Raw genomic sequence first — 9,608 nt, 5'->3', positions numbered from 1 at the left:
CCAAAACGTCTGCTATAACAAGACAAGAGGGTTCTTGAGTTAGTTGTATTTAGTTAAAACATGGCAGTCCAAATAAGCGCATTGATAACCGAGATGGTGAAACCCTCAAAATACATACCTCCTCAAACTCTTTCCCTTTCAACACTTGACAATGATCCTTTCAATGAGGTCATTTACAAGGCATGCTACGTTTACAAAGCCAAGAACGTTGTTGACGATGATGCTGACCTGCCGGAATCTTTGCTCAAAAAGGCTTTGTCCGATCTTCTTGTGTATTATTATCCACTTTCAGGGATTTTGAAACGGCGGGAGAGTGATAGGAAGTTTCAGTTGAGCTGTGGGGGTAATGAAGGCGGTGTGGCATTCACGGTGGCTACTACAAATGTGGAACTGTCTTCATTGAATTATTTAGATAACATTGACTCAGATACGGCCTTGAAGTTCTTACCTGAGCTCCAAGTGGGGGATGGTTATCGACCTATTGCGTTTCAGGTACTAAGCTTCAAAATCATTTGATGTTTCATAATATATAAGTACGAAACTTAAATACATTAAAATATAGATAATAATACCTATTTTGTGCAGTTTAGATCACATCTGAATGTTGTATAGAAAATAAATGATGTAATATATTAGAATTAATTAAACTATATAAACTTTGAAGTACAATTTATAAAATTTAGGCTTAGTAATCATTTAAGTAGCTACATTGATATACTATAAAGTTTTATTTTGTTTTTTATAACACAAATATTTCTTTTAATTTCATTTATGCTGTTCAAAAATTCATTTATAAGAAGAAAAATATAAATCAAATACAATTAATTAAAATATATTTATATATATTAGTGTTGGTAAAATAAGTAATATGCATCTAACAAATCAAAAACAAAATAATTCACAACTTTAAATTATTATTAGGAAATTTTGACAAAAGTATCTGTCCCAATTTTTTTTTTCAAAAATGCCCCTATTATAAAAATATATTTTCTGACAGCTTATTCGTCAAATCTACCGAAATGTGTGTAACCTTATAAAATAATCAAAAATTACCTTCATACGCACGCGTGTAAAACTTTATAAAATATTACAAATCCTACACATACATTATCAATATCTTACAATTTATTTATGTTTTGGTCTTTAAATTATTTTCAATATCTTAATTGCTAATATTTTAAATCTGACTTTTAAATTATATTCTATTTTATGTCAAATTTAATATCATCTCAATATTTGTTATAATTTGCAACCATACTAAAGTGATCTTTGGGTAATAAAACACTAGGTCTAATTTTATTTATTGTAGACTATCATCTTTGGATGTCCAGTCCCACAAACTTCAAAATCTTCCTTTTTTAAACTAGGTTTACACTAAAAAATTTCTTAAATTATTCCAACAAAAATTTTAGTAGTATGAATAACATGGTTCATGCTATATTTACCAAAGCTGTGGTGGGAATAATAGTGATGATAACAGGTGACCAAATTTGAATGTGGAGGATTCATCTTGGGAATCGCAACGTCGCATGCAATGTCAGATGGATATGGAACGGGTCATACCATGTGTGCCTTGACGGAGTTGGCTGGCGGGAAAAAGAAGCTGACCATGACACCGGTTTGGGAACGACAAAGACTTGTGGGAGAGCCTGTAGACGATCAACCTCCATTAGTTCACGGGGGTACCACGGCTGTGTCGCCCTACTTACCTACCGATGATTGGGTACGTATGTGGTTAATTTTGGGCAGTTTCAAAATAGTATCACTAGATTCTTTTTATGATTAATGAAGAGGCTAAAATTGGTCAGAGGAATTTTCTGATATTTTATGAATTTTTTTTATAGAATTAACATAAGTCTGAAAAATCCAATGATACAAGAAAAATGTTTGTTTATTAAGGTTTTCAAAAGATTTAAAAACACTTCATATAACCGATTTACTATTATATCTAGAACCAAAATTGGTTTGCTTTGTGGTGTTCTTACATATATATGTTCTATATGTTGTAATATCATACAAAATAATTTTAATACTTGTCCAACTAGTTTCAAATAAAACTATATTAAAATTATCATAAATTAATAAAAAAAAATCATATAAGTTCATTATTTTTTGTTAAAGTTTGTATGATATCCTGAAAATCAAAAGAAGAAAAACGAAACTAAAGTTAAATTTAATAATGCCAAAAAATGAAAGTACAATATATGCATAATACGTAAATATATGTTTTAAGTTAAATAAACATATTAACTTTTTGAAAAAAAGTTACCTCATAATTAAATTTTGACCTCTAAAATAGAAAAAATATGAGATAGTTTACATAATTGTCGTGTAGCTTTACATTACGAAATGAAGCATCTCCATGAGAACACCTCATATTTTTCACACAAAAAAAAAGCTCGCTAACAATAGAATAAAGTTTAATTATTTGCTTGTGTATTTAAAGAAACCATATTTTACTATGAGACAACCTAGTTGTTTATATAAAGGTGAGTGTTTACAATCTTTGTAGAATTAGTACTTAAAGTTAGAATTAATATTATATTTTATATACATAGTAGAATTATCTTTTTATATTTTTAAAATTATTTAAATTTTGGATTTTCTTATTATTATTTTTTTAATTCTTTAATTTGTTAAAATAAAAAAATTATCTTATTTATGACTAAAATCTCAAATCAATAAAATTGACACATGAACATGTGAGTTACACCAAGCTTTATATAATAAGATATATATTAAAAGAGCAAAAAATAATTTTTATTTTCCGAAAATCGTTGATAGTTATAGTTACTTGATATAAATTATTTATCAAAATTAGGTTTTGTTTTAAATAGATCCTTTAGTTTATTATTATTTTTGCTTTAGTTTAAAAGTTATTAATTCACGTTAATAATTGTAATCAGGTAACTGAAAGAATAAATATTAGACCGGAAAGCATAAGAAGGCTGAAAGAAGCTACACTCGAAGAATATGACTTCTCTACTGAGGCACTCACAACTTTTGAAGTCATAAGTGCTTATTTATGGAAATCAAGAGTCAAAGCTCTAAAACTAGATAAAGATGGAGTCACGGTTTTGGTTTTCACCACAGGAATCCGAAACGTCGTGGATCCACCTTTGTCTGACGGATACTACGGCAATGCATACATTAATATGAAAGTGTCGTTAACCGTAAGAGAAGTAGATGAACTTGGGATCCCAGACATCGTAAAACTCATAAAAGAAACGAAGAAGAATGCTCATAGTAAAACTTACCTTCAAAAGGAGCTTGCACACATAGAAAATACCATTAAAATGAATTTAAAGATCAAACGAAAGAAAGATGGATTATGTTTATTGACAGATGTGAGGAATATTGGAATGTTTGGACCAATGGATTTCGGGTGGAATGAACCGGTAAATTTTGTCCCAGTCGTTCCCCCGGAAATAGCTAAGACAATTAATATGGTCATGCGACCATCAAGATTGGATCAGGCGATGGTTGGAGGGGTTCAAATTATGACTACATTGCCCAGAGATGCCATGGTTAAGTTCAAGGAAGAGATCAATGCTCTAGACTAAAGTGTGCTTAGTCTTTCTTTTGTATGTTGTAATTTTCATGATAAGATCAATGATTAATAATAACATCTTTCAATAATGCTCTAGAGTACATCTAATATTTTTTTTTTGGGAGACAATTAATTTTTATTTATTTTTAAAACTCATGTAAAACAAGCATAATTATAAGTGAGACATAATGAGTAAAAGTCCTTAATTACGGCTGAATGAAAGTGAAACCACATAGCCAAGAAGCTTTGATGATTGTACTATAGGCGGAAGAATGTGCCGATTTACCCGATGATGTAAGCCTGCAAATTTTGTCTCGTAAGAGTAATTGAATCTCCTTGACTGTAACATGTGCCAATGTGCCGGTTTTGAAACAGAAGAATATAGCCTTAAAATGTGCTCTTTCCACACACTGTAAACAACAACTGCTTGGAGAATTAGCTTACTCATTGACATAAGTTTGTAGTTGCGAGTCGCAGACCGAACCCACGTCCCTATGTTGTCAAGCGAAGGAGGGGAAAGCATTGGATTATTAATTGAAAAAGGATTGCCATACCTCTGTTGAATTAAGACAACCAAATAAAATCTGATGCACAAAGTAAGAAATCTGATGGAACACTCATCCACCAACTACGTAACCGGTCTGGTGTTCTGTCTCTCATAACAATACAAAATATGAAAGCATTGTTTTTGAATTTTCTCCTTAAATCAAAAAGAGCGGAACCTGTCAACATTTGGAGCAGAAGGATGAAGAGATAATAAGGTTCTGGAAGTTTAGAAAGTCTCTCGTTCTCCATATGAAAACATTAGGCTCCTGAGATAAGGTGTTAGGTCATGTTTATCGGGAGTTCATAGCAAGGTTCTTAGAATTTTTGTGACAAAAAAATAAATCAAAAGAGAAAAAAAAAACAGAAGAGGCTCTCTTATATAATAGACTCAAATCGTTTATAAGAGACGCTACGTGTCCTTATATGGTTGGCGGACAGAATAATACAAAAGCGATTTTTTTTTTGTTGAGACAATTAATCTCTTCTCTCTTTCTCTCTTTCTATCTATTTCTCTCGCGATCAAAGTCTCGATCCGACAAAGAAAGGTTTGCTTTAATCGGAGGTTATAGAATCAGTGAAGTGTTGGGTCGAAGGCGATTTGAATCGGCGGATTCCAAACCCTTCCTTCTGATTCCAAATTCCTCTAAACTCGATTTCTTTTCCTCTCTCTCTCTTTCTCTCGCGATATGCTGAAACAACAAAGGAATTTGGAATCAGAAGGAATAATTTGGAATCGATTGATCTGGAATCAGAGGAAGGGTTCTGGTATGATCCATTTTTTTGATATTGTTAGTGGCGAATCCTTAATCGCTTGTGTGTGGTTTTATTTTGACAGATTTGGGTCTGCTTTTTTCTCAACTTTTATTGTTTTGAATCGTTTTTCATGTGGAATCAGTGGGGTCAATCGCTTGGTGTAGTAGCTGTAGAAAATTAGATCACTAATTCTGTTAATTTACTGATATATTCTTTGTTTAGATCTTGTTTTTTTCTGAAGGTTCCTAGAGTTGCTGGTTGTTTTAAATATTTAGGGTGTTCTTTGCTGTGCAGGGCTAGCGGGTGCAACTGCGGATGTTCATTGTTATGATGTACTTTCTAATAAGTGGACTAGGTGAGCATATGTTGGAATCTTATGTTCGAAAACTTTACCATCAGTACTCATAAATATAAACCAAATCGTATATATATATATATATATAGTAGGTTTCGAGATTCTCTGTTCTTAAGAAACTTTTGTCTAAAATTCCCTTTTACCAAATTCCCTTTTGTCTAAAATTCCCTTTTAATCGGACATTAGTGAATCCCTTGCCTAAGTAGCTTGCATCCTAATTGAACATGATCCTCAGTTTGTGAACTGATGCTCTTGCTCTGTAACTGTCTTCGTTATGCTACACAACCTTATCTTGGTTCTTATCCTTGCAATTAGTTTTATGAATTGGTTGAGAGATAGGTTCTGATTCAGAACAAAGCCTGTATGCTTTATAGCTATAACTTCTTTTAATTTTTTTATCACGAATTCTGAATTGAGATGGTGTTTTGTGACTACTCTTTGTTTTGGCTCTCATGGTTTCTGCATTCAGTAATGGCTTTTCATAAATTTGTAGTTCCTGATTACGTTGTTGGACAATCTGAAGCTGAAGCTTCTAAAGAAGGGAGGACCTTAGCAGATTTTTACTATGGGTGTTTGGGATTATCTAATTTTGCTTTAGCTGGAAATAGTCTACCTTTAAAGTTTGACTTGTTGTTGCTTAATGGGTAATGGTATTGGTATTTGACTTGACTGCCTAATTGATTCTGCGTGAATACAAAACCTCAAAGTTAGATAACTCTTAGGTCTACATTTGAGTGTGTTCGTTTAGCTAAAGGAAACGTTTTTATTGTGTGTGTGTGCAGTCTTGGACATTGATGCAGTAGGAACATTCAACATGTGTCACGCAGCACTTAAGTATCTTAAGAAAGATGGGCCTGGGAGAGACTCATCAACTCGTGGTGGTTCGATTATTAACATAAGTGCTACTTTGCACTACACGGCTTCTTGGTACCAAATTCATGTTTCTGCTGCCAAGGTAAAATTTGGATCAAACTATCTTAAATTTGGAGAAAATCAGTATTAAAATTAATCATTCTCTCCGNGCGAAGGAGGGGAAAGCATTGGATTATTAATTGAAAAAGGATTGCCATACCTCTGTTGAATTAAGACAACCAAATAAAATCTGATGCACAAAGTAAGAAATCTGATGGAACACTCATCCACCAACTACGTAACCGGTCTGGTGTTCTGTCTCTCATAACAATACAAAATATGAAAGCATTGTTTTTGAATTTTCTCCTTAAATCAAAAAGAGCGGAACCTGTCAACATTTGGAGCAGAAGGATGAAGAGATAATAAGGTTCTGGAAGTTTAGAAAGTCTCTCGTTCTCCATATGAAAACATTAGGCTCCTGAGATAAGGTGTTAGGTCATGTTTATCGGGAGTTCATAGCAAGGTTCTTAGAATTTTTGTGACAAAAAAATAAATCAAAAGAGAAAAAAAAAACAGAAGAGGCTCTCTTATATAATAGACTCAAATCGTTTATAAGAGACGCTACGTGTCCTTATATGGTTGGCGGACAGAATAATACAAAAGCGATTTTTTTTTTGTTGAGACAATTAATCTCTTCTCTCTTTCTCTCTTTCTATCTATTTCTCTCGCGATCAAAGTCTCGATCCGACAAAGAAAGGTTTGCTTTAATCGGAGGTTATAGAATCAGTGAAGTGTTGGGTCGAAGGCGATTTGAATCGGCGGATTCCAAACCCTTCCTTCTGATTCCAAATTCCTCTAAACTCGATTTCTTTTCCTCTCTCTCTCTTTCTCTCGCGATATGCTGAAACAACAAAGGAATTTGGAATCAGAAGGAATAATTTGGAATCGATTGATCTGGAATCAGAGGAAGGGTTCTGGTATGATCCATTTTTTTGATATTGTTAGTGGCGAATCCTTAATCGCTTGTGTGTGGTTTTATTTTGACAGATTTGGGTCTGCTTTTTTCTCAACTTTTATTGTTTTGAATCGTTTTTCATGTGGAATCAGTGGGGTCAATCGCTTGGTGTAGTAGCTGTAGAAAATTAGATCACTAATTCTGTTAATTTACTGATATATTCTTTGTTTAGATCTTGTTTTTTTCTGAAGGTTCCTAGAGTTGCTGGTTGTTTTAAATATTTAGGGTGTTCTTTGCTGTGCAGGGCTAGCGGGTGCAACTGCGGATGTTCATTGTTATGATGTACTTTCTAATAAGTGGACTAGGTGAGCATATGTTGGAATCTTATGTTCGAAAACTTTACCATCAGTACTCATAAATATAAACCAAATCGTATATATATATATATATATAGTAGGTTTCGAGATTCTCTGTTCTTAAGAAACTTTTGTCTAAAATTCCCTTTTACCAAATTCCCTTTTGTCTAAAATTCCCTTTTAATCGGACATTAGTGAATCCCTTGCCTAAGTAGCTTGCATCCTAATTGAACATGATCCTCAGTTTGTGAACTGATGCTCTTGCTCTGTAACTGTCTTCGTTATGCTACACAACCTTATCTTGGTTCTTATCCTTGCAATTAGTTTTATGAATTGGTTGAGAGATAGGTTCTGATTCAGAACAAAGCCTGTATGCTTTATAGCTATAACTTCTTTTAATTTTTTTATCACGAATTCTGAATTGAGATGGTGTTTTGTGACTACTCTTTGTTTTGGCTCTCATGGTTTCTGCATTCAGTAATGGCTTTTCATAAATTTGTAGTTCCTGATTACGTTGTTGGACAATCTGAAGCTGAAGCTTCTAAAGAAGGGAGGACCTTAGCAGATTTTTACTATGGGTGTTTGGGATTATCTAATTTTGCTTTAGCTGGAAATAGTCTACCTTTAAAGTTTGACTTGTTGTTGCTTAATGGGTAATGGTATTGGTATTTGACTTGACTGCCTAATTGATTCTGCGTGAATACAAAACCTCAAAGTTAGATAACTCTTAGGTCTACATTTGAGTGTGTTCGTTTAGCTAAAGGAAACGTTTTTATTGTGTGTGTGTGCAGTCTTGGACATTGATGCAGTAGGAACATTCAACATGTGTCACGCAGCACTTAAGTATCTTAAGAAAGATGGGCCTGGGAGAGACTCATCAACTCGTGGTGGTTCGATTATTAACATAAGTGCTACTTTGCACTACACGGCTTCTTGGTACCAAATTCATGTTTCTGCTGCCAAGGTAAAATTTGGATCAAACTATCTTAAATTTGGAGAAAATCAGTATTAAAATTAATCATTCTCTCCGTTTATAAATTGCACTTCTGTTGTAATATGTATTAATGTTTTTATTATGTTTTGTATGTTTGAAAATTAATTAAAATGCATTATTTTCTAATTTTATAAAATCTTAAATGTTTACACATTTATACCATTTCTATTCTATTTAAAAATTTTAAATTTTAAAAAACAATATTTTCAAAAATAATAGACTCAAAATAAGAACCTACCAATAAAAGAGAAAATTTTATCTAAGAGATCGTGAGTTCTTATATTCTAAACAGTACACAATTAATTCATAAAAAATTTAAGAACTCCCCTTATATGAACCCCCAATAATCTTGCTTTTAGAACCCCCGTTGGGAAGCCATTCTCCACATAGGTGGGTGATCAGATGTATTCCACGAGGTAACAACCAGCAATCATCCTCACATGTCCCGCAGTATAACCATACTAGAATATCCTGTGGCTCAAGGTCCATCTAGTGTTGTTGTAGTCTTTGTTCATTTTTATTTTTGTACATACCTGATAAGTTAATTATAAAAAGGTGAAAATACACCATACCCAAATTTGACAATTAATTATTATATTAACACTTCATTCTATCTCCTTACTAGAAGGAGACAATTTTTATGTAGAAATATTAAAAGCCCACCAAATTTTTATTTCAACTTAAAAAAATCAAAAATACGAAAATAGAAAAAAATATAATGTATAAAAATATGATTTAAAAGTAAAATGACTAAAACTATTTTTTTTTTGTCAACCATTGGGCCACAACTGGCCGGCCCATTAGTCAAATTCCTACATTCGTAGGAGCCGGGACTCAATCCCGGGTGTGATGGTGCCTTCTACAAATGGACTTACCTCCTCCCGGGTGTAAAACTATTTACTTTTGTTATTTTGATTGAAAACCATTATTTTAAATATTTTACAAGTGGAAGCCCCCTTGGCCTAATGGTTGGCCTAGGGTTCATTAATGCTTCTACACCAGGAGGTCTGGGATTTGAACCTTGGATAATGCGATTTATTAATTATGCAGATTAATGGATGCAAATTTACAGACGATGGAAGTGTCCATCAAGAGCATGAAGCCTATCTAGTGAATCTAATAGGGTCGGAAGGAATTATCCATGGTAAATCATATGTAATAGTTCTCATAATTTGCAATCAATAATAAATCCAGAGTTAAAAGAAACTTTTATAAAAAAAATCTTTAAAAGTAATTTTTAAAGTTAT

The 9,608-nt window shown here is 32.8% G+C and overlaps 2 protein-coding genes across 5 annotated transcripts; both read left to right on the top strand.

Moving 5' to 3' along the window:
• On the top strand, positions 1 to 3,642 carry LOC104713792 (spermidine sinapoyl-CoA acyltransferase-like). Its single transcript, XM_010430999.2, has 3 exons — positions 1 to 492; positions 1,481 to 1,723; positions 2,907 to 3,642. Exons 1-3 carry the CDS (start codon positions 61 to 63, stop codon positions 3,561 to 3,563), a joined length of 1,332 nt encoding a protein of 443 aa, XP_010429301.1. The 5' UTR covers positions 1 to 60; the 3' UTR covers positions 3,564 to 3,642.
• Positions 6,700 to 9,582, top strand: LOC104713790 (peroxisomal 2,4-dienoyl-CoA reductase-like). 4 transcript variants are annotated; one of them, XM_019229795.1, is made up of 4 exons: positions 6,700 to 7,033; positions 7,870 to 8,020; positions 8,159 to 8,331; positions 9,412 to 9,582. In XM_019229795.1, the coding sequence occupies exons 2-4, from the start codon at positions 8,017 to 8,019 to the stop codon at positions 9,544 to 9,546; spliced, it is 312 nt and encodes a 103-aa protein (XP_019085340.1). In that variant the 5' UTR covers positions 6,700 to 7,033; positions 7,870 to 8,016; the 3' UTR covers positions 9,547 to 9,582. The 4 variants fall into 4 exon arrangements, 3 of the variants coding, with proteins under 3 accessions (XP_019085340.1, XP_010429297.1, XP_010429298.1); XR_002033427.1 differs by lacking the exon at positions 9,412 to 9,582 and adding an exon at positions 7,316 to 7,376 and having other exon boundaries at positions 6,708 to 7,033; positions 8,159 to 8,433; XM_010430996.2 differs by lacking the exon at positions 7,870 to 8,020 and adding an exon at positions 7,316 to 7,376 and having other exon boundaries at positions 6,716 to 7,033; positions 9,412 to 9,570.

This window comes from Camelina sativa, chromosome 9 (genome assembly GCF_000633955.1).
Source record: "Camelina sativa cultivar DH55 chromosome 9, Cs, whole genome shotgun sequence".
Classification (NCBI taxonomy): domain Eukaryota; kingdom Viridiplantae; phylum Streptophyta; class Magnoliopsida; order Brassicales; family Brassicaceae; genus Camelina; species Camelina sativa.
Note: the sequence above shows the minus strand (reverse complement) of the source record. Positions and strands in the feature narration are given on the sequence as shown.

Bases quoted from the DNA above. Each gene is read 5' to 3' on its own strand.
- LOC104713792 (XM_010430999.2), top strand. From the start codon at position 61: ATGGCAGTCCAAATAAGCGCATTGATAACCGAGATGGTGAAACCCTCA. The intron at 493-1,480 runs GTACTAAGCTTC...TGATGATAACAG, and splicing joins ATCGACCTATTGCGTTTCAG to GTGACCAAATTTGAATGTGG. The intron at 1,724-2,906 runs GTACGTATGTGG...AATTGTAATCAG, and splicing joins ACTTACCTACCGATGATTGG to GTAACTGAAAGAATAAATAT.
- LOC104713790 (XM_010430995.2), top strand. From the start codon at position 6,955: ATGCTGAAACAACAAAGGAATTTGGAATCAGAAGGAATAATTTGGAAT. The intron at 7,034-8,158 runs GTATGATCCATT...GTGTGTGTGCAG, and splicing joins GAATCAGAGGAAGGGTTCTG to TCTTGGACATTGATGCAGTA. The intron at 8,332-9,411 runs GTAAAATTTGGA...TTAATTATGCAG, and splicing joins TTCATGTTTCTGCTGCCAAG to ATTAATGGATGCAAATTTAC.